Source organism: Marmota monax, unplaced genomic scaffold (assembly GCF_021218885.2).
Source record: "Marmota monax isolate L192 unplaced genomic scaffold, Marmota_monax_Labrador192_F-V1.1 WCK01_AAM20220418_F8-fsc00914, whole genome shotgun sequence".
NCBI classification, from domain to species: domain Eukaryota; kingdom Metazoa; phylum Chordata; class Mammalia; order Rodentia; family Sciuridae; genus Marmota; species Marmota monax.
In genome coordinates this window covers 76,719-101,920 of record NW_026694792.1, presented here as the reverse complement: position 1 = coordinate 101,920, position 25,202 = coordinate 76,719, and the positions used below count along the sequence as shown (strand labels likewise).

Below are 25,202 nucleotides of genomic sequence, written 5' to 3'. Positions count from 1 at the left end.
GGTGCTAGGCAAGTGCTTTACCACTGAGCCACAACCCCAGTTCCAATCTGTATACTTAATATTACTGAACTATACACATAAAAATTATTAAGATGATAAATATTTTTAAAAATATTTTTAGTTGTAGTTGGACACAATACCTTTATTTATTTATTCTTATATGGTGCTGAGGATCGAGCCCAAGACCTCGCACGTGTTAGGCGAGCACTCTACTGCTTAGCCACAACCCCAGCCCAATACCTTTATTTTTATTTGGTATTGAAGATCTAACCCTACACCTCACACATGCTAGGCAAGTGCTCTACCACTGAGTCACAACCAAGATGGTAAATTTACCCCAAGATGGCAAATTTTATGTTATATTTATTTTACATATAATGTGTATGTATGTTGCATGTAAGTTTTATTAATGTATTTTACATGTAACATATATTATTTGTATTTTATCACAGTTAAATTTTTTAAAAAGCAGAAGACCTTTTAGGAATGGGAGTTATTAGGATAATATGGGGAAAGATTGTTTTCCTCCTATTTGTCAATATTGTGGAAAACACTTAATATAAACAATGCAATTTTTAAAACCCTTTCAAAAGTCTAGCTTTTTCTATTACCTCTCTGTGTCCTCTTCTAGATCCTCAGTTTCTCTTGTCCAAAGCAAAATGTTATCATTTTTATTATGGGCAGTTTCTTGTTCTTCTAAATGCTTTTGATCTAAAAACAATTAAAAGAATTAGCTTTATTAGAATGAAAACATTAAGAAAGCCTGCCTTAAAACGGAGTATAGAAATTAAGGCCTATCAGTGTGGTTCCTTAAGTACGCAATGGACCAGCTCCTCTCTTCCCATTAGAGCAGGAGGACAGGTGGCAGTCTATAGGACACCTGTATTCACAACAGCTGCATCTGGGAGCTCTTTGGTGCCAGGTGAAGCTTTAGGAAATCTAGCCTGTGCCAAGGTTCAGAGATGGATAGAACAAGCAGAGGAAAGAAAGGTCACACAAAAGATAAGGCAAGCAGCCCTGAGAACAAACTGAATAAATTTACTTCTTAGAAATGTTTCTAGGTTGGAGCCCCAGGGAAGGAATGTGGGTGGGGAAGAAACCCTCTAATGTATGATAAGGATTTTACATATGCTATCTCATTTCATTTGGCCACCAGTCCCATAAAGGGAAGAGGACTAACATTTGCTAAATATTTTATGGATGTACCATGCACTGTTTGTGGAGCTATTATGTACATCATAATATAGGAATTATTATCCCCATTTTACAGATAAAGACAACTGAGACTCGGATATTAAACAGTTGGTCATATAACTGACTTAGGACAGTAGCACATATTCATAATTCCAACTACTCAGGAGGCAGAGGAAGGAAGAGCACAAGTTGGAGACCAGCTTCAGCAAATTAGCAAGGCCCTAATTTAGCAAGAAACTGTCTTAAAAGATAAAACTAAATAAATAAATAGGGGCATGTGGCTCAGAAGTCGAGAACCTTTAGGTTCAGTCCCTAACACTGCAAAAGCAAAAACCAGTAGAGTCAGAATTGAGGTGGAGTTGTGACTGACCTCAGGGTCACACTTCCCCGTATGTACTACTCTGTTTCCAAGGACAACATTACACCTAGAACCTGATGAAAAAATCTGAGAGTATATGCTCACCATTTGCAGTGATGCCCAGATCATGTACTGTGTTCTCATGCAACACTGTGGATGAATTCTGCTGCTGCTTCAGGTGCTCTGTCACAGTACAAAAGCAAAAGACAACTTATTCCTCCTTTGAATGACTCTAGGGCAGTGGTTCTCAAAGGGTGGTCCTCAGACCAGCAGCTCTGACTTAACCCAGGAACTTGATAGAAATGCAGATTCTTGGGCCTTATCCTAGACCTACTGAATCTAAAACTCTGGCAGTATGGTCCAGCAATCTGTGTATTATCAAGACCTTCAAGATGCCTGATAAAGTTGGAGGACTACTACTTTAGGACATTCCAAATTTGAAGGAAATTTTTCAAGTAAGACAAAAAAAGATGATTATGGTGATGCAGAGGATAGGTAATACTTTGCCGCACCCTATGTACTCAGGATTAATGTTCACACAGTCTTTTTTGTGTGTATGTATGGTGCTGGGGATTGAAGCCAGGGCCTTGTGCATGTGAGGCTAATGTTCACAATCTTTACAACAACCCTATGCAACTGACTGCATTATTGTTAATTGTGTTTAGTGAATGAGGAAATTAGGGTTAAGAAACTTGCCTAAAACCTAAGAAAGGTTAAAGAACTTGCCTAAAATCACACAGATAATCAGTGGGAGGATTGAGATTTGAATCCAGGCAGTTCTAACTCTAAGGTTTATGCTCCTAATCTCTATGTTATACTCTGTAAAAGAAATTTTGTTACAACATCAGAATAATTCAAATGTTTCCTCATCGCTATTGGCCTATGGAAAGACAAGAGGCAGAGAATATCCATTATTTCCATTTCCTAAAGAAATACTTACTAAAGACAAGCATCTGCTAAAATCAGTGGCTGCTCTGCATTTATTAAGTGCTCAGTCTCCTCAAAGTACTCTCCAGTGCAGAGCAAAAAGTCAGTTGCAGGGAGCACAGGCAGACCACCCTGAGCTGGCTGGTCTTGTTCTGGGAAGGTACAAGTTGGCTCCCTTCCTGCTGAGTAGGAAAGAGGTCCTACCTCACAGAGCTTGGCATCAAAGGGCCCTATAAGATCATTTTATATAGTTTGAAATTAAAAATCCATTTTAATCCTGATTAGTCCCTTGTTGATCTTAAATGATTATCTATATCTTAGGGTTCTAAAATTTCCCGTGTAGGTTCTTGTCAGGAATCTATAGAGATTTGAATGTGGGTCCTCCAAAAGAGTAACAGCAGGTCATTCCCCAGAAATCTCTTTAGGGGAAACAATACATATACAATAGCCAGGTGAGTAAACCCATTATCAGGACAAACTACTCAAAAGCCCTCTACTTGATTATTTGCATAAGGCAGCCAGGACCTCCTAGAGGGAGAAGGCAGTGAACTTTTCCCCCTTGATTTATCATTAGGGAGTTCTTCAGTTGAGTAGGTACCTCCCATTTCTTCAAGGCCTAATGGGTCTAGTGTGGGGGAGGGGGAGTGCACAAACCCAAAATCTAATTTCCTTGAGGAAGAATGAGTGTGGATTGGTGACTCAGGCTCTGATAAAAGTTCCAAGGGTTTTTCTAAAACTGTAATGCTTTAGACAGAAGCATTAGAATCACGTAGTAAGGCTGAGAAGAGTCACTTCTTCATATGGATATCTTTACGCAGTCCTGTAAGCGATGAACACAGGGCCAGTACAAAGAGGTCTGGCCTCCTTCAGACAAGTAATTTTGGGTATTGGGGAAGGACTAAGAGAGAAAAAGGACAGGGATTTCATGTGTGGGTGATCTTAAAAGACTGCTTGCAGTCTGAGTTTATGGAAGGCTTCTTACTACTTGCATAGAAAACTCAATTCTTTTATTTTATAAACATTTATTGAGTTCTTTTTATATACCAGGCTCTGTTCTAGACTCTGGGGAATCAAACAACTAACAAAAGAGACAATTCCTTGAGGGGGAGAGAGACAAAATTAAAAAAGGATCCTCTGCTTTTTGTATTTCTGGAAAATTACTGACCCATTCAAAGTGACATCACCTAGAAATCTGCCCCAGATAATTGCCATAAGTGAAATGACTGTGCTGGGGTATGTACCATGAGACCAGAACCCAGGAGGAAACCTGGGAACACAGCTGCTACACTGGAGAAAGTGAGAGAGGGTTCACATGTGGTAACTACAGTAGAAGGACAGCAGGATCCACGGGCAAGTATTGATTACAGTCAAACTTGCAAGTACCTATTTAAGCCTACTTTGTATTTCTGGAAAATTACGCCATTGCTAAGGAACAAATGATACTAAAAATCTACTTAAGCAGTACACATGTGGGATAACCTCCAATCTCAACAGTTCTGTTATTTTAAGAAGAGCAACTACAGAGGAAGAATTTGCCGAGATTAACTAGAGAGTCTCAGAGGTAGAAAGTAGAGAGGTAGGGGTATGGGCCTAAGAGCCTGACCCATAAAAGCCTGTGACCTATATGACCCTGTGGCACTGAAGGCAAGGTTAAGTGAGGCAACAAAAGGCTATAGGGTTGGGGGTGTGCTCAGTGGTGCAGCACTTGCCCAGCATGTGCAAGGCCCTGGGTTTAATCCCCAGTACTGCAAAAATAAAATAAAAAAGGAAAGGGCCTGTAACTACGGGAAAAGAAACCAAGCAAGGAAGGTTTTAGAAGCTGACTGGATCCACTTAAACATGTCAAAGAACAGGGTCTGAGGGTTATAAGGAGACTAGAAGGCAGCTGGTCCTAGAGTCAGACCAATAAGCTCTCACTTCTTATGAGACTCAAAACCTCAGAGACTCTGAAAACCAACTAGTGTCCAGGAAGTTCTCTACAAGCTCCATAGCAAGAATAGGACCATCAAAAAAACAATTAAACTCTCACAAATCTGATGAGAGGCATCCCCTAAGGGCAAGGGGATGGTCCATCAAGCTGCTGGGGAAGCAGACTACCTGCCTGCAAATTTTTCGATAACCTTGCATCATTTCTTCACACCAACCCAAATGTAAATAAAATTGAGTTGGTACTACTCAGTCTCTGCCTGAAATGGAAAATTCTAGTCTCATTAAATTTTATGACACTGACTCTTAGGAAAGGGATTTACCCACAATTTCAATACTTTGAATGCCTCCACTCAGGCCTCCAAGGAATGGCTGGTTTGGTTTAAAAAGGAGATAAGAGTTTCTTTAATAAAAGAAGTTTATCATCATAAATCATTTTAATATTTTTATTTCCCCTCACAATCATCACCATTGCCTTTAAGAAACAAAATATAACAGATTCAGGCCAATATCCCAGCTAAGTTGTTGTGGTCCCTTTTATTGGAAAGCTGTCCCTTTCTGATTTTATCATTCAACCAGAACTTTGTAGGCCCTTTCTATTAGTGCCCACATCTGAGATAAGGAAACCATGCTGTGGTCAGTGACAATAGCTGACAAGACCAAGTGTATTTTGTATTAAATGTTCCTGTTATGGTTTAGGTCTGGAATGTCCCCCACAATCTTCTGTGTTAAAGGTTTCATTCCCAGTGCAGCACTGTTTAGGGAGAGGTTTGGGAAAATGATTGGATCATGAGGGTTCTGACTTATTATTAGTAGGTCACTGGGGGCATGTCCTTGGGGACTTTATCTTGTCTCTAGTCCCTTCTTCTGTCTTTCTCTCTGCTTCCCGGTTGCCACAAGCTGAGCAGCTTTCCCCTACCACACCTTTTCACCATGATATTCTGTCTCACCTCAGGCCCAGAGTAATGTAATTGGTCAATCATGAAATGAAACCATGAGCCAAAATAAACCTTTCCTCTTCCGAGTTGTTTGTGTCATATACTTTAGTCACAGTGATGAAAAGCTGGCTAACAGTCTCTTACCAATTTCGTCAAGTAGCTCCTGAGATGGTGGTGGTAGCTCATCAATGTGATGCTGTGAAATGGCTTCCATTAGTTCTTTAAAAAGATAAAGGGAGAAATGACTTAACACCTTCCTGAATCTGAAGTGGACTTTTCTAAGCCCCCTCATGAATTTGACTGAGGATTTCCAATGATGAAATAAATAAAGGGTGAAAGAAAGTCTTTTATATAACAGTCCTAATAGATACCTCCTTCTCTTAAATAATTTTCTTAGTAGAGACCTCTCTTATTCTATCCCACTTACCTCAGTATGGGTTGGCCTGTGCCCCTTCCTTTGCTAAGGATATTTGAAGTAGGTTCTTACTAAGAGGCTGGGAGGTCCAATCTGGATCAGAATTGCTTAAGGAATATAGAGGTTATAGACCAGCCAAAATGGACAAAACACAAAGTAGAAGGCCTTTGTCTATAAATTTTCAGGCCAGGGGATATAAAAGCAACTGTACTTCAGGTCTTGCCCCAAGAGCTCAATTATAATAACAACCCCTCAATATAAGACAAAATCCATTCCCGGAGGGAAAATTTCAAGAGTTGTTCCAAAGACTTAAGATATTAAAATTAATGTAATGAAAGCAAGAGTTGTAAAAACATCAGATCCTTTGGGCTGCGGATGTAACTCAGTTGTAGAGCACTTGTCTAGCATATGTGAGGCATGGGTTCAACTTCCAATACCCCACCACCCACCAAAAAAAAAATCCTTAACAGTATCAGACGCTTTTGATTAAAAAACTGTTTTCTAAGAATCTGTCCTGAGAAAAGGATCAGAAGTATAGTTAAAGATTTATGTATACAGAGCAAAAAGTTGGAAAGCAACATAAATCTTTGACATTAGGAAAGAGTTAAATAACACTGACTATTAAATAGAATGGACTTTAAATAGAATGGATTATTATGTAGTTATTTTATATATATATATATATATATATATAAAATATATATATATAAAAATAAATAGTTTTTAATGACAAGGGAAAATACTCAAAATGCAGTTATTCCTCAGTATCTATAAGGGACTGATTCTAGGATCTCTTCTACCTGTGGGTATCAAAATTCATGGACACTTAAGTCTCTTACATAAAATGGTACAGTATTTGCATATAATCTTTGTATATCCTCCCATATACTTTAAATCATCTCTAGATTACTTACAATAATAATACATTATAAATGCTATGTAAATAGTCATTTTACTGTATTGTTAAGGGAATAAGAACAGAAAAAGAGCATATACATGTTCAGAACAATTTTCTTCAAATATTTTTGACTTGCTGTTGGTTAAATTTGTGGATGTGGTACTCACAGAGAAGGAGGTTAAGTACATATCATCAAGGAAAAAAAGCAGTCTAGAACTGATATGCAACTATGCTATTTTTTAATATATTTCTAAATCTGTGAGAAAGATATATACTAAAATTATACATGAAATTTAAAAATTACAGTTATATAATTATTTTATTTTTTAAGCTTTGCTTTATTCTCCAAGTTTTCTATAACAAATCTGTTTCACAATCGGAGGAAATAGCATTTTTGTTTGAACCAAATATAGCTTCGACTTAAGTCTCCTTAAATTGGCTAACTATTATGAACTTCTACTTTGATATGACACACAGGTACCTTTAGGCAGGCTCCTTCTCTGGGTGGCTTGGGTTGATGTGTCAGATGTGGTAGCCATATTAGAGGAACCAACTACAGCACATGCAGACAATCTTTTCTACAAGTGAGATGTAAAAATAGCAACTGACACATGTGTTGAGTAAAAAAGTACATGCAGTTCAATCATTTCCACTTTTTAAAGAAATATTTTTTAGTTGTTGATCAACCTTTATTTTATTTATTTATTTTTATGTGGTGCTGGGGATCAAACCCAGTGCCTCACACATGCTAGGCAAGTGCTCTACCACTAAGCTACAACCCCAACCCTTATTTCCACTTTTTTTTAAAAATTGATTTTATTTTTTATATACATGACAGCAGAATGCATTGCAATTCTTATTACACATATAGAGCATAATTTTTCATATCTCTGTTTGTATAATAAAGTATGTTCCCACCAATTCATGTCTTCATACATGTACTTTGGATAATGATATCCATCACATTCCACCATCATTGCTAACCCCTTGCCCCCTCCCTTCCACTCCCACACCTCTGCCCTATCTAGAGTTCCTCTATTCCTCCCATGCTCCCCCTCCCTAACCCTCTAGGAGTCAGGCTCCTTAGAGAAAACATTTGGCATTTGTTTTTTTTGGGATTGGCTAACTTCACTTAGCATTATCTTCTCCAACTCCATCCATTTACCTGCAAATGCCATGATTTTATTCTCTTTTATTGCTGAGTAATATTCCATTGTGTATATATGCCACATTTTTTAAATCCATTCATCTACTGAAGGGCATCTAGGTTGGTTCCACAGTTTAGCTATTGTGAATTGTGCTGCTATAAACATTGATGTGGCTGTATCCCTATAGTATGCTGTTTTTAACTCCTTTGGGTATAGACTGAGGATAGGAATAGCTGAGGCTGGGTCACATGGTGGTTCCATTCCCAGTTTTCCAAGGAATCTCCATACTGCTTTCCATATTGGTTGCACCAATTTGCAGTCCCACCAGCAATGTATGAGTGTGCCTCTTCCCCCACATCCTCGCCAATACTTATTATTGTTTATCTTTATAATAGTTGCCATTCTGACTGGAGTGAGATGATATCTTAGAGTAGTTTTGATTTGCATTTCTCTAATTGCTAGAGATGATAAACATTTTTTCATATATTTGTTGATTGATTGTATATCCTCTTTGAGAAGTGTCCTTGGCCCATTTATTGACTGGGTTATTTGTGTGGTTTTTTGGTACTTAGCTTTTTTTTTTGAGAGAGAGTTTTTTTTTTGTTTTGTTTTGTTTTTAAATTACTGTTTTTTGTTTTTTTTTTTATTTTTTAGTTATCGGCAGACACAACATCTTTGTATGTGGTGCTGAGGATCGAACCCGGGCCGCACGAATGCCAGGCAAGCACGCTACCGCTTGAGCCACATCCCAGCCCCGAGAGAGAGTTTTTTAATATTCTTTTTTTTTTTTAGTTTTCGGTGGACACAACATCTTTATTTTATTTTTATGTGGTGCTGAGGATCGAACCCAGGGCCTTACATGCACTAGGCGAGTGCTCTGCTGCTGAGCCACAACCCCAGCCCATTCACTTTTTTATCTAGTAAGTTAAACTCATTCAACAGACCTCCTCTGGAAGCCTTCTCATCCCTTTCTGCCTCAGTACTTACCTCTGTGTTACATTAGGCCTCTCTTTCTCTCTAGACAATGAGCAACTCTGAAGAAAAGTATATGTCTTAGATGACTGGAAGAGGGTCTGACATGATGCCTGGCACTCAGAATCTATTTAGTCAACAGTCTGTTGAATAAAAGGGTAAATTCCTTACCATTTCCCAACTCCTTTATTTATTTATTTAGCTGTACTAAGGATTGAACACAGGCCTTATGCATGATAGGCAAGTGCTGTACTATTGAGCTATATGCCTATTCCTTTTTATTTTTGAGACAGAGTCTCACCAACTCACTCAGGCTGGCCTCAAACTTGCAATTCTCTTGCCTGAGCCTCCCAAATATCTGGGATTATAGATGTGCACCACTGTACTTGGTTCATTTCTTTAGATCTGAGTAAATGTTTTGTGAGCCTAATGCCCAAAGAAGATGACAATTAATTTTTTCATTGAGGGCCAAAGCAAATAATCAATCTGTCCATAGACGATACTATTAGTAAGCAGTATGAAGTAAGAAATCTGTAGTTTTCTCAAAAAAAAATATACACGTAAAATATGAGAGAGACATGGGGCTGGGATTGTGGCTCATTGGTAGAGCACTTGCCTCATACATGTGAGGCACTGGGTTTGATCCTCAGCACCACATAAAAACAAATAAACAAAATAAGGATATTGTATCCATTTACAACTAAATAATATATATTAAAAAAAAAACACTAGGGAGATAGAGAGGAGGAAAAAAGAGGTCAAAAAAGGATAGGATACAATTAAGTGTTTTTCCTGCAGATTATCAGTTCAGGAGTTCAGAGAAGAGGAAAAGCAATCAATACTCTCAGGGAAGTAACCAATGGATGCATCAAAGAGAAAGTAAATAAGCCTCCTACAATACAGATTTAGGCAAAGAGCCCCAGGGAAGCCTGGAGAAGAACCAGCTTATTTCTTGCTGTGTAATTAATTTGGAAAAATCTTGGCCCTTCATATCTCTGAGCCCCTTGGGCTGATCCTGTGAGTGCATGAGCCTGTGAGAGTATAAAGCAGAATTGGTAAACTTACCAGATTGATCAGTTTTGGAGCAGGAGAGTCAGAGGAAGTAAGGAGAGAATCCAGGCTCTTTGCTTTTTCTCGAATGGTTATAAATTTATCAGAAAAAAATCGAATAGATTCTTGGCTATTCCAGCAAGAGGTAGACCTTGTTTGATCCTGAAGTGTGATACTTTCTAGGCAGTCTTTATACTGACTGTCAGATGAAGAAATTGACCCTATTGGAGAAAAAAAGGTGGTTAGTGTCTGAATTCTTTACATTACAAATGAAACACTCAAAATTCTTTAACTATGCAGATTTCCCAAAGTTGCTAACAACTGAAATAATCACTAATCTGAGACCTAGCTCCTCAAGTTATAAAAAATGAGAATATTTAAACCTGGCTATCAAAATAAAATAAAGGGAAATTAGACCACAAATATACTGGAAATATGGACACTAAAGAAAATATATTTGATGCTGGCTGTATATGGTTGTAGGACTCAAGAACTATAGATATTTAAGCACTGTTTGTTTTAAATTGAAAACTCTATAGACAATCAAATTTCTACACTAAATTCAGTAGTGCTCAGAGTACAGAATAGACCTTACATTTGCATGTCCCTACTACTGTAACAGCTTCTTAATCATCACCACCACCACTACAACCACCACTACCTTGCCTCCCATGGGATTATTCCCTCCAGCTTTGGCCCTAAGTAAATACTTTTGGTCTGGGAGAAAACAGCCATCAGGTCTGATCTCCGGCCTGACTTCCCAGAGCTAATGGGCAGAGGTTGTGAGTTCGTTTCCCAAAACACTTCTCCCTGTTCATGATTACCTGGGCTAAGTGGAGTGCTGACACTAGTAGGTGCATGGTTTATTTTGGGTGTCTTGCATGAGGCTTTCTTAAAAGAGCTATCTTGTTCATAGGAGATACTAGACAGGTCTTGAATATCTGTCAATGATCTAAAGAATTAAGAGAACACACAGTAATTCTGAGAAGATGTTTAGAAAAATCAAGTAATATATTCTTGACAAGAATTTTTTTTTTGGGGGGGGGGGTACCAGGGATTGAACTCAGGGGCACTCAACCACTGAGCCACTTCCCTAGCCCTATTTTGTATTTTACTTTGAACTTGTGATCCTCCTGTTTTAGCCTCCCAAGCTGCTGGGATTACAGGCATGCACCACCACACCCAGCAACAAGAATTTTTAAAGTATATTCTTGACAAAAATCTTTGTCAATAGATCAGAATTAAAGAATGTCTTAAACAGAATGTCAGAGTCAGGTACAGTGGCATGTGCCTACTGTCTCAGGTACTTGAGAGTCCAGGAGTTCAAGACCAGCCTGGGCAGCAAAACAAGACTCTGGGTCAAACAAGAAAAAAGAAAAGGAGGAGGAGATGCAGGGAGAAGAGGAGGAGGAAAAAGAGAAGAAATAAAAAGAAAGAGGAAGAAGATAAGGATGAGGATAAGGAGAAGGAGGCGGGAAGAAAGAGAGGGGGGAAAAGGAGAAGGAAAGGGAGAAGGGAAAGGCAAAGAGGGAGAAGTGTGAGGGGAAGTAGAAAGGAGAAGAGGGAAAGGAAGCCAGATGAGGAAAAGGAGGAGAGAGAATATTAGAGAAACCTTAAAAAAGAAATACTAACTTTAAAGACATATTGGCAGCTAAAAATAGATAAAAGGATATTTATGTGGAAGGCAGATTTAATCTATCACAAACATAAACTTTTATTACCATCATCACCATCACTATATTTCCTTGATTATAAGATGCTATTAATTATAAACCACATCATCAGTTTAGTAACAGTTTCCTGGTAAATGAAGGAACATACATTAAATCCACACATAAAAACTGAAAGATGTATATTCTTTTTTTTTTTTTTTTTAGTTGTCTATGGATCTTTATTTATTTATATGTGGTGCTGAGAATTGAACCCAGTGCCTCACACATGCTAGGCAAGTGCTCCACCACTGAGCTACAACCTCAGCCCAACATGCAGATTCTTACAACAAGGAAATATTATTTCCATAAAACCAATACTTTACACAAGCATTCTTAGGCTACTCTTTGGTGGCCATACATGTCTTTCTCTTTCAGTTCCTTTGGTGATTCCTTTAATGTCTCTTCTTGTTTACCTTCAGTACTGTGAGGGATAAAGAAAGAAAATCAATGTCAACCAAATGCACTAAGTTAATACAAGAGACCAGTTTATTGACCCAGTAAGAAACAGTAGAAAGGGCACAAAGCTAGAAGTGAAAAGTGTGGGTTCTGGCTCTACTTCTAACTAGCTACAAGTTCTCTGATATGTCTGGGCCTCAGTTCTTCTTCAGAGATTGACTACTCTATAAGGGTCAGCCCAGTCCTGAAATCAACCAATAACTCAATATGACAATGAGGAAATTCCTAAGAAAATCAATGGAGCACAGGAACTTTGTAGGGAGGTAAATGTTGGAGCAAGGGGCACAACTAAGAAGATTTAGCAACTATGAGACAGCTTCCTGCTATAGAATACCAAGAAAGGTCAAGAGAGGCTTGTGCCAAAAAATGGCAAGAAAATATTGAAGATGAACTTGGCCCATTTCTATTTCAACTAATATTTAAGATTCAATTTCTATACTCACTGAACACTAACTATAAGCAGATCCCATGCTAAATTCTTCCATGTTTTAACATTTTTAATTTTTGCAACAATCCTGTAAGACCAATGGTATAAAGGAAAGAATGTGGATTTTAGGTTGACTTTTTAACTTTATTAATTCTGTTCACCAAAATGTATCTCCTCCTAGGCACACAGTGAAACAGCACATTTGGGGGCTCTTAATTTACATAAATGATTATAAGACTTGTTTTAACCAATGAAATATGAGTGAAAGTAATGAGTTACTTCTGGACAGAGACTTGAAAAGTCTGTGCACAATTCACCGGGTTCCATTTTTCCTGTCTTGGTGATCAAGGATGCACAAAGATGGCGCCTCCCCGAGTCCACATCCCTAATAAAAGGTTATATAGTTCAGAACATCCCTGGACAACCTATGAGCCATGAATATGAAGCATGAACAAGAAATAAACTTTTTTCAGGCTTGGTAGTGTACACCTTTAATGCCAGCTAGGAGGCTGAGGCAGGAAGATAAAATTCAAAGATAGTCTCAACAATTTATCGAGGCCCTAAGCCACTAGATAAGACCCTGTCTCAAAACAGAAAATAAAAAGGGATGGGGGGCTGTGGCTCAGTTTGAGAATGCTTCCCCGGCACATGTGAGGCCCTGGGTTCAATTCTCAGCACCACATACAAATAAATTAAATAAAGGTCCATCAATGACTAAAAAAAATATTTTTAAAAAAAGGGGGCCTGGGGATGTGGCTTAGTGATTAAGTGCCACTGGGTTCAATATCTAGTACCCTTCCCCCCAAAAGAAAGAAACTTCAGTTGTTTTAAACCACTAAAATTTAGGGGTCTTATATAGTATAATCTGCTCAATCCTGAATGATTAGAAATGTGAACTTAGAAATATTTAAACTTTCTGAATTTTGTCCCACCCTCACCACATCTTTTTTTTTTTTTTTTTTTGGCGGAGGTGGTGGGGAGGGGGGTGGTACACAGATTGAACTCAGAAGCATTCAACCACTGAGCCACATCCACGGCCCTATTTTGTATTTTATTTAGAGACAGGGTCCTACAGAGTTGCTTAGCTGGCTTTGAACTCACAATCCTCGTGCTTCAGCCTCCTGAGCTGCTGGGATTACAGGCATACCTACCACGCCCTACTATTTTTAATAATTCTAACATTTTCAAGAATTTTATGTAAATGGAATCAAACAATAAATAACTTTTGGGGATATCTTCTTCCTGTAAGCATAATTCTCTACAGATTTATATATGTGTGGGCTGGGGATGTGGCTCAAGCGGTAGCGCGCTCGCCTGACATGTGTGCGGCCCAGGTTCGATCCTCAGCACCACATACAAACAAAGATGTTGTGTCCTCTGAAAACTAAAAAATAAATATTAAAACTCTCTCTCTAAAAAAAAAAAAAAAAGAGAGAGAGAGAGATTTATACATGTGTTGCATGTATCCATAGCTCATTCCTCTTTAATGCTGAGTAGTACCCTTTGGTATAGATGTTCCACAGTCTGGTTCATCATACATAGGATGATGACATGTGGGTTTCTGATTTGGAGTTTTTACAAATGCATTTTCCAATAAATATTTGTGTACATTTTTTATATATTTATTTTTAAGTTGTAGTTGGACATAATACCTTTATTTTATTTATTTACTTTTATGTGTGCCAAGGATCGAACCCAGGGCCTTGCACATGCTAGGCCAGTGCTCTTCTGCTGAGCCACAACCCCAGCCCTGGGTACATTGTTTTATTGTAAACACTAAGTCTTCATTTCTCTAGGACAGATGCTCAGAAGTTACAGAATTACTTTTAATTCCAATTTCAACATTCTTTATTTTATTATTTTATTTTTTTGTAGATGGACACAATACCTTCATTTATTTATTTTTATATGGTGCTGAGGATCAAACCCAGTACCTCATACGTGCTAGGCAAGCGCTCTATCACTGAACTACAACCCCAGATGTCAACATTCTTATCCCTATTTACAGATGAGGATACAGAAGAGGGAAGGGACATGTTACCAAGGTCACATGAATAGAATGTCAGGGTCAGGATCTGCATACAGATAATGATTTCTACCCCTTAAATTCTGTTTAACAAGTCCTAAAAAAGTTAAGGTGTTCAAAATTAATATTTGTAAGATAGGGGAAAACACATTTGAAAACAAGTAATGAATGCATAAGTATGTGGCTTTCTCAACATTAACATTGCTTCTGAGTATGAAACTGAATAAGACACAATGCCCATATGTTTGTATAAGATACAATAGTCCATACCTTTGTATAGTTTGGAACTGAGGCCTGGTCAAAATCTCAGCATTCCTTCCAAGGATTTTTCTCATTTGGAATATTTCCTTACCTTAAAGAATAAAGAAATGTATTTTTACTAATACAGATTATTATCTTCATTTTCTAGAATTTTCCTTGATCTAGTCTAGAATGAAAAATAATCTGCATAGAAAAGTACTTCCCTATTTGGGTTTGAATTGAATGTTGTATAGAAGGTTTTTTGCTCTGAAAGTTTATTTTCCTTGATCAGAGGGGAGAACTATATTCTGACACTCAGAATACAATTAAGCTATTTACTGGCCTTTCAGTTATAACCACACAGTTATTTCTAGAGACAAATGTTGTTTGTCTTTTCAAGAATGCTAACTGACCCAGTTCCAGTCAATGGACACCAGGGGGCGGTGAAACCAAGAATGGTTTGTTCACTAAAGCTACCAAACAGAAAATATTACATGGGCATTCCCAGAGAGTTAACTGTGCCTCTTAGCCATCAAATATCCTCTAAAGTGAGGGGGCAGAGAGTGGGGTCTTGAATATGAGGAGCTAGTTTGACTGTCTTGTTTTCCTTAGCATCAAGTGTCTGAAGTTATTCCTCCCCAATTCTCTGGAAAATACTTTCCAGATATCTAGGCAAATAGAAGTAGTATCCATTTTCCTTACCAGTATTAACTATTCTAGTTTATGAAGATGGGGGCATACAGAGCAGCCTGCCCTGATTCCAAATGCTTCAAACTCCCCATACCTATCCTACTCCTTAGGGGCAGGTGATCTGGTAGGCACTAGGAATGCATACCAGAATAATCCCACTTTTAGCAGATAGATACCAAGAAGCTCTAAAACACTCACCAGTAGAGAAACATTGGGGTTCTTCTTCCTTCAACATCCCCCCCCACCTTTTGTACTTGGGATGGAATCCAGGGGAGCTTTACCTCTGAGCTGCATGCCTAGTCCTTTTTATTTTTTGAGACAGAGTCTTGCTAAATTGCAAACTTGCAATTCTCCTACCTCAGTCTTCAAGTTGCTGGGACTATAGGCATGTACCACTGTGTCCAGCTTCCTGTGACTCTCTTAAAATGATAAACACGTAGATAGCATAAACTTTTAAAAAATATTTCCTAATAAGCACAACTAGAACCGAAGAGATTTTTTAAAAGTCTGACCCCCTCTCCTTTATACTAGGGGAGAGTGGGGCCCTGGGATGAAGTGGCTTGTTCAAGGTTACGCAGAAAAAAATTGATGGCAGAACAATAGTTTAGAACCTATCATGTGGAGCTGGGGATGTGCCTCTGTGGTGCAGTGCTTGCCTACCATGTGGAAGGCCCTGGGCTCAATCCCTAGTATCGTACAAATAGTATTGATTATATATATATATATCATTAGGCTGGTGAGGAGCAGAGGAGTCAATCTAATAAGGGGAGATCACTGTGCCTTGTTTTCTTCATCTGCAAAATGGTCTTGATGAAGTTATCTCTAAGGTCACTTCCAGCTCTACATATCCATGATCCAAAAGAAAGCAAAGGCCAATGGCTATCAAATGAATCTGCCCTAGGGCTTACCACAGACTGGAGGTTGGGCAAAGGCACCTTGTATTTCTTCAAAGTCCTTTTCTATGGGACTTGAGGTCTACAAAGAATAAAAGAAGAGTAAAGAAAGAAGATTCAATTGAGGCATAAATATAAAAAATTTCAGAAGGAACTGAAAAATTATTGAAAATTATTGAAGCTGGGTAAGAGTTCCATTGGGCAGAGCATACTGTTCTTTCTGACTTTGATTTCTTTTTCTTTTTCTTTTGTGGCACTCAAGCCCTTACACATGGTAGGCAAGTGCTTTACCATAGCCCTCTTGATCCTAAAGTCCCTACATCTTTTATAGGAAAAGAACAAACCTGTCGGAGGGTGGAGGATGGGAAAGGCAGCGGAGCACAAGACACTAGTATGGCAATATGTAAATCAATGGATGTGTAACTGATGTGATTCTGCAATCTGTGTATGGGGTGAAGGTGGGAGTTCATAACCCACTTGAATCAAAGTGTGGAATATGATATGTCAAACAAACAAACAAACAAAAAGAACAAACCTGCTTCACAGATATTATTTATTTATGGTATTTCTCTCAGCAACAAGCCATCCCTCCATCTCCTATCGTGAAGAGGAATTTTGTGACTTTATTTATATCCCTCTCTCCTGCTCATTCCAATCTCCCAACAAATTAGAAGAGAGGACATGTATGTGTGCTATGTGTATCCTACATGAGTGTGTATGTTTTAAAAATATTTTTACTAAAGATTTATTAATATTTCAGTCTATGCACAGTTAAATAAAGAATACTTAAAGGATTGTTAATAAGGGAAAACTGTTCCGGGTTTTCAGAAGTGGAAACAAGTAATAATCATACTTTCTAAAATGTTGTTGTTATTGTTGTCAATGGACCTTTAGTTTATTTATTTATGTTATGCTAAGAATCGAACCCAGTGCCTCACACATGCTAAGCAAGCACTCTACCACTGAGCTACAACCCCAGCCCATGTAATAATTATACTTTTGATGCATTCTGAATTCTTCTTGTCAGTCAAATGCTGTGACTTTCCTTTCCTCCACCCCACCTTTCATACTGATAAAAAGATTTTCCAAAACAGTAGCAGAGATTGGGGAGAGATGGGGAAGAAATCATATAAGTAATAAAAGAATCCAATTAATTTCATTTTACATGTGAAAATACTCTGTACAAGCAGGTTCATGCAAAAGCTAGTAGACTCCCAAGAAAACCTGAGTACTGAACAGTCTCATGTTTTTTGCTGAATGCTTCCTTCTGTCCTGGTTCTCCTGCCACTAAAGCTTGGCAAACTGGATTTAATTACTTACATCTGCAAGCCACCAGTTCTTCGTAGAGAAGAATGACAACTTTGTTCTTTTCCCCACAGAAAAAACACATGAATCAGACACCATGAATGAAAGAAAGTATTTAGAAAAAAGTACAAAGTGCTGTACAGATGCAGATACCTTAATTTGGGGGAGAAATTGCATATGACCTTTCATTTTAAAAACTCTTATTTTTCAAAATTTTAAAATCATGTATGCAAACACTAGTAAGTGGGCATTGGATACGTCTATGTGTAAACTAGTTTTCTTAATTAAAATGATCTATTTTTTTAAAAAAGATTTTTTAGTTGTCAATAGTCCTTATTTATTTATATGCAGTGCTGAGAATCGAACCCAGGGCCTACACGTGCTAGGCAAGCACTCTACCACTGAGCTACAACCCCAACCCAATAAAAATGATTTAAAAGGAACAAAGCAAAAGAAAAACTTGAAAACATACTGAATGTGATTTTTACCTCTAGAGCTAAGTTTTCTTGAACAGTAGAGGAGTAAAAATACTCATATTCTGGAGTTAAAAATTCATCTGTTATGTCCTCAGAAGATTCTGGTGAACAAGTTGATTGCACAGATTGGTCCTATTAATAATACAGGAAATCACTTTTAAGTCGCTATTTATTATAAGCAAATGTCTTTACAGCAAAACACAGTGTTAAAAAAATGTCATCTAAAACTACCCAGCAGTCAGCTCATGCACTTAACTTGAGTGCTCTGCCTGCCTTTGTGGTGGGTTAAGGTGGCTATGAACTGCTGGGAGTAAGTATGGAAGAACAATATTCCTGAGTCTCAGCATCTAATATGCAGAATGGGTGCAGATTAGGGAAACACTGCTCAAAACTCTTTGACAACTCAAGCTGGAGATCGAATTTAAACACCCTGATCCCGCAAAGGCACAGAAATGGTCTGCATGTTGGCATCATGGTACACATGAGGAGACTGAGGCTCCTTAGTACTTGGAAGTCCTTCAGGTATTACAGTTTAGAGGCAAGAGAATGAGCATGACTTTTGGAACAACAATGCAATCTCAATAATAAAAAATAAAATCTAAATATTAAAAAGTACAGAGCATATCCATTCTACCCTTCCTTTTTCTGCTTATTTTGCTACATTGAAGCCCTGACTACCACAGCATCAGTCAACTTTCTTTTCCCTACCTTCAGACATCTCTTTGCAGACATTTTGTGACTTATTTCCTTGGACACTGCTTTTGCTGCACCCTTTCCCTCCTAGTACACTTAATAGTTGTCACATTGAAATTTCTCAGATAAGCCGAGTCTCTCCCATACTAAAGGGAGGCTCCTTCCTTGACCTGCTTGTTCAGCTCAATGTAGCATGCCCTTCCAGTCCTCACATGAGAGAAAGAACAAATTATCCTGAGTGCTCTGTACAATATGATTAAATACAATGCTGTACCGGATTCTTCAAAAGACTTTACATTTTATCACTACTGTATTTTTTATTTGTGTCATTATCAATTGCTCTCTATATTCTATAAACAGTCATGGCCCTGTATAGTCTAATTTTTTTTTGTGGTACTGGGGATTGAACTCAGGGCCTTGTGCATGCGAGGCACGCATTCTACCAATTGAGTTATATCCCCAGCCCCTCTATCTCTAACTTCTATAGATATTATTTTGGTGTCATAATATGTAATGACAACTTTACTCTTCTATATTAGGTCCTTGGGCTCAACTTGGTTCTCCAGACCATATTACTTACACTGTAGGATTTCTCAACTGCCACAGATGCATCAGAACTTGCTTGAAAGGATTCACTATGCTCTGGCTGCTCATTTTTTCTGGGGGACAGGTGCCTGATACCTAATGATTATATTCACAATCAAGGTCATGGTCATGTAGTGATATTCAGATAACATTAAAGGGATAAAAGATAGTGTGAAAGAAGAGACACACAAGTATTCTGCCAAGGGTGTCCACATCCCATATGTTAGCTTTGTTGTAGAGAGCAGACACTGTTAGTTTAGCCTGGCCCAAAAAATGCAGCCCTGGATTATCCAACCTTTTGCCCAACCATTCAAGAGTGATACTTGGGACTAAGGATGTGGCTCAGTGTACAGTGCTTGCCTAGCAATATGAGGTCCTGGGTTCAACCCCCAGCACTGTGAAAAAAAAAGAAAAAAAGATACACACACACATATAAAATCAAGCCTTATCTATCTGTCTATATCTATCAGTACTGGGGATTGAGCCCAGGGGCACTTTATTACTGAGCTACATCCCTGACTCTTTTAAAATTTTCAGATAAGATCTCCCTAAGTCGCTTTAGGGCCTCGCTACATTGCTGAGGCTGGTCTCAAACTTGCAATCCTCCTGCCTCAGTCTCCCGAACTGCTGGAATTACACGTATGTGCCACTGTGTCCGGCGATGGTAATTTCAGGTGTTTTTAACTCACAACTGTGACATAATATCCCATGTCCTGATTGTAAGCAGATTACCAGGTGGAAATACAGTTATCATTTTTAACCTGTAAATCTATTAACTAATGACAGTAAATGTCGCTTATTGCTAGGTTCCTCTGGATTTATTTCTAGCTTAGAATAAAAGACAAAGGCTGGGCATAATAGCACACACCTGTAATCCTGGCAATTTGGGAGGTTGAGGCAGGAAATAGAAGGTTCAAAGCCAGTCTCAGCAATTTAGCAAGGCCCTACGCAACTCAGCAAGACCATCTCAAAATAAAAAAATAAAAATAAAAAGAGCTGGGAATGTAGCTCAGTGTAGCACCTCTGGGTTCAATCCCCAGTACCCTCCCCCCAAAAAAGCAAAGAAATGAGCAGTAGGAAGCCGTGGTCCACCTCCTCCCTCAGGTAACGAAGGTTCAGTTACTTGCTAGATTACCTCCAGGACCAGAGTCAGTAAATGAAGATAATTTTACTTCCTTTGGACAAAGGAATCTTGTTTCAGTAATAGAAAATCTTAAGAACCAGGCTCAGCGGCTCATGCCTCTAATCCCAGAGGCTTAGAAGACTGAGGCAGTTAAAGGCCAGCCACAGCAACTTAGTGAGGCCCTAAGCAACTTAGTGAAACCTTGTCTCAAAAATAAAACAGTCTGGGGATCCCTGGTACAAAAAAAAAAACAACAACTTATGAATCTCTGGATAGCTTTGTGTGAAGCACAGTGCGGTATAAGGGGTCTGCTGCTTTTCTTTGGAATTCAAGTTTCCCAGAAAGGTAAGAAAGGAAAGAGTATGAATCAAAGGAAATATGCCAGGTTTACTTATTTCTGAGAGCAGATAACTTGATAGAGTTCACCTAACACAATTCCCCCAACCAAACTTACTGGTGAATCTTTGAGGCTCAGGCTGTTTGCCGTGCTTGTCACTGTCACAGCCACTACTGTCCATTTTTCCAAATTTGACATTTCCTCCTGTCTCATCATTTTCCCTGTGATACACTACAACTTGCTTCCAGTCCATGTTTTGAGGGCCCTTAACAGGGGGCTGCATCAAAGGAGCAGGCTGATTTTCAGCTTCACTGTTCAAAGTCAAACTACTTTGAGGATGCCAAGGAGGTACTGTGAGCTGCCCAGTAGCTACTTTCTCTGCCATTTCTTTCACTTCCACTGGGCACAAAAGAAAGCAGTATTTAAAACATCACTATGAACATTGTAAATAAAAGCCTTCATCTTTAATGTATAATACTACTATAGCTCATATTGTAATAATGATTGCCTTTTTACAGTTATTATCTTCTCTTGCCCTGTTTGGCTTAAAGGGAAAACAAATGACAGAGCAAGGGAAGAGAATTTCAGTTGGTTAGCCTAAACAACACCCTTGTTGTTGAATTCCAGAGTAGATGGCAACAGAAAACTTGTAGATGGACTCTCCTACTAATTTAACAAGAAAAATGACATCTGAAATTCCCAGCCCATAGTAATTAATGAAAAGGATTCTATTTGAGTTTGTTTAGCCTTTGTAGACTACAGTGAGATTATATGTGTTTTCATTTCAAATGTTCTACACTTCTGTTCATGTCACTTAGTACTAGTATTAAAAAAACAGGCATATGTGGGGGCTGGGGTTCTGGCTTAGCAGTAGAGTGCTCACCCAGCATGTTCGAGGCCCTGGGTTTGATCCTCAGCACCACATAAAAATAAATAAATAAAATAAAGGTATTGTGTACAACCACAACTAAAAAATAAATATTTAAAGCAAAAAAATCAAAAGAAATCCAGACATATCCTTTTAAAACTGGTTTACAGAAGGATAATGTACTGGATGTGTGAGAGCAACACTATATGATGATCTTCATTTCAAGGATGTTTATATAGTAAATATCCATATTGTATATTGTTTTATTACACATGTTAACTTATACACATTTATATACATATAAATATTTCCTACAAAATCTAAAAATGAAAAATCATTTCCCTTTGATATTCTGTAGCCAGAAGGGTCTTGCTTTTAAAATGGAAAGATCTCAGAAGAAAAATATGGGAGGACTTTGCTGTGGCTTGAAACAGTGAAATATAGCCTGTGTACTTAGAAATATCAGTAAGATGAGAAATATATTTAAAATTTCATTTTGCCTAACAAAACCCATGAATTCATACTTACTTTTCCATTTTATGTGTATCTCTCCATCATCTTCATTATTTCTTGACTTTGTATTATAGATTTCAGAAGACACACCTTCTACACTGGTCCTAAATTACATAGGTATTGGAGGGAGGGAATGGGAAAAGGGTGGACACAAAAACATTTGTTCAAGTTCTTGACAGAACTCAAAGTCCACTAGTCTACTCAGACCTGTCCCCTACTTCAGCAGCTATTCCTAAAACAGCACTGACTCCTTATTACCACCAGAGGGCAAAGGACTCCCAGAGTTCAGACTGCAAGGTTTCTTACCTTGTAAAGCCCTGGCGAAGGCTGGGTAACCCAGCAGGTCTTTTTGAGTGGCTTGACTCCGGAAAGAGTATACTACTTAGCTGTGTGACTTGGGCTCGCTCACTGGTATCTCCCGGCCTTCCCTGGCTGGAAAATGAAAGGATTGGGCTAGAAGATCTCTAAATTTTTTTCCGTTTCTAAGTACAGATTTCATGATTCTAAAAATGCTCTTGGGTAATTTTCAAAAACAGAAGAAACCCACAATTGAAACAATTTCACCACACAGGGTCCATCTACCCCTCATTGCCACAAACCATAGGTGATAGCCCAGGTGACAGTTCTACTTCTACCCTTCCACAGAATTCTTCAGTAACAGGCCCATCTCTACATATGTGATAGCACAACCAACAACATTTGCAAAGATCCTGAAGAAGAATCCAACACCCTCAGTTTAGTCTCACCAAGTTCTGGACCCTGACTTTGCTGGGTCAGTTGTCAGACTGGCCAATGTCAGTCTCTCTAGATGAAACTTCCTAATATGCAAAATGATTATATACATTTTATCATCTATTAATCTAACTACAAAAATGTGTGATCTGAATTCCCCATTGTCCAGAATGTATACACTCCAGGTAGACCAGAAGGTGGAGAAATCAGCTCTGATCAGCTTATTTAAAGAACTTTTTGACAACAACTATCAAGAATCTTCAAAATATTCAAACTCTTTGACCTAGTAGTTCTGCTTCTGGAAATCTATCCTGAGGACATAATCCAAAATGCAGGGAAAAAAATTTATTTGCAAGTCACTGTGTCCTTGTTCCTACATAAAAAATATTAAACAACCTAAAAATCTACAATGGGGGATAGCCAACAATTTCAAAAACAAGTTTACCATTTTTAAAAACAGCGAGGTGCTGTAGTGCACACCTGGTGCACTCCCAGCTTCTATGGAGGTCTGAGGAAGGAGGACTACAAATTGAAGACCAACCTGTGCAACATACTGTCTCAAATTTTTTTCACATTTTAAAAAGGGCTGGGGTGTACCTCAGTGGTAGAGCACTTGTGAGGCCCTGGATTCAATTCTCAGTAGTAAAAATAAATAAGTAAATAAATAAATGAGTGAAATTGATCTCATAGAAGTAGTAGAATGCGTAAAATGGTGGTTACCAGAGACTGGGGCTGTTAGAGGCAAAGGGCGGGGGGAGAAAATGGTTGGCCAAAATATATAATTATAGTTTTATGGAAGAAATAAATTATAGGAGATCTATTGGGCATGGTGGCAAATACCTATGATCCCTGGTACTTGGGAGAGTGAGGCAAGAGGATTAGAAGTTCAAGGCTAGTCTGAGCAACTCAGTGAGATCCTATCTCGAAGTACAAAATAAAAAGCGCTGGAGATGCAGCTCACTAGTGGAATACCCTGGGCTTAATCCCCAGTACAAAAAAAAAAAGAGAGATCTGTTGTATAGCAGGATAACTACAGTTAATGATGATATATTCTTCAAAAATGTATAATGGGAGAGTATAATAGGAACATTATGTGCTCTTACCACAAAAATGATAAGTTATGTGAGGAATTTAATTGATAATTACCTAGATTTAACCATTCTACAATGAATATATACCTCAAAACAGCATGTTGGGGCTGGGGATGTAGCTCAAAAATAAAGTGCTTTCATAGCAGGCATAAGGCCTTGGGTCCAATTTCCAGCCCACCTCCCCCAATCACACAAATTATGCTGTATATGGTAACAGTGTTATCTGTCAATTTCTTTTTAGTTTAAAAATTATAAAAACAAACACATTTGGGGATAAGGGTTTAGTGCAGTGGGAGGGCAATTTCCTAGAAAATGTGAGGTCCCAGCACCATACACACAAAAAGAAAACATATTTATTTCTTCTCTAGTAATTCCCTATATGTGCCTATTATTCCAGTAACTCAGGAGACTGAGGCCAGAGGATCAAGACTGAAGCCAGACTGGGCAACTGTCTCAAAAAAAAAAAAAAAAAAAAAAAAGGAGGCAGGTTAGGGAGCTGGGAATATAGCTCAGCGGTTGAGTGTCCCATGGTTCAATTCCCAGTACTGCAAAACAACAACTAATAATAAAAAATAATAATACCCCTTATATATTCTCCTACGAATTATCTGTGAGAAAGCCAATTCACTTCATTGGGCTGGAATGTAGCTCAATGATAAAGTGTTTGCTTCACATGTGTGAAATCCTGTGTTCACTTCTCCAGTTCCAAAAAAAAAGAGAAAGAAAAAGAAAAAAAATATCCAACCAATTCACTTCATTGATATGGCTTGAAATCAGACACCCCAGAGTAACAGTGATGTTTAGCAACACATACTTTAAACAACCAACAATGCTGTTTTCTGATTAGTTTGATTTCTGAAGCACTGGTGAGTGAAATATCTGCCATTTCTCTCTTTCTCTCTTTCTCTCTCTTCTTTGGCATGGGGAAATTATTCAGAGGTGCTCTACCACTGAGCCACATCCCCAGCCCTTTTTTGTATTTTATTTAGAGACAGGGTCTCACTGAGTTGCTTAGAACCTTGATAAGCTGTTGAGACTGATGCTTTGCTTTTGACAACTGATGAGTTCTGATTAACTTGCCAGCCACTTTGCCTGTGATATATCCTGTAAGTTTCCATTATGCTACTCTTTAAACTCTCTTGGTAGAGAGAACATACCAAAATCTGTTTCTGAATTACTCTTCTTCATTACTCACAATCTTTTTGTCAC

The 25,202-nt window shown here is 38.3% G+C and overlaps 1 protein-coding gene across 1 annotated transcript in view; it reads right to left on the bottom strand.

Moving 5' to 3' along the window:
* LOC124080024 (inactive serine/threonine-protein kinase TEX14) overlaps window positions 1–25,202 on the bottom strand; it is a 75,161-nt gene that overhangs the window by 7,588 nt on the left and 42,371 nt on the right. The window contains exons 15-28 of the mRNA XM_046425874.2: window positions 22,477–22,602; window positions 22,186–22,274; window positions 20,907–21,188; window positions 19,325–19,425; window positions 18,064–18,183; window positions 16,286–16,352; window positions 14,718–14,799; window positions 11,897–11,959; window positions 10,651–10,778; window positions 9,842–10,047; window positions 7,138–7,234; window positions 5,488–5,562; window positions 1,658–1,735; window positions 612–711 (exon numbers count right to left, since the gene is read on the bottom strand). Of these exons, the coding sequence (XP_046281830.1) occupies window positions 612–711; window positions 1,658–1,735; window positions 5,488–5,562; window positions 7,138–7,234; window positions 9,842–10,047; window positions 10,651–10,778; window positions 11,897–11,959; window positions 14,718–14,799; window positions 16,286–16,352; window positions 18,064–18,183; window positions 19,325–19,425; window positions 20,907–21,188; window positions 22,186–22,274; window positions 22,477–22,602 (1,614 nt within the window). The remainder of the gene's footprint in view (window positions 1–611; window positions 712–1,657; window positions 1,736–5,487; window positions 5,563–7,137; window positions 7,235–9,841; window positions 10,048–10,650; window positions 10,779–11,896; window positions 11,960–14,717; window positions 14,800–16,285; window positions 16,353–18,063; window positions 18,184–19,324; window positions 19,426–20,906; window positions 21,189–22,185; window positions 22,275–22,476; window positions 22,603–25,202) is intronic.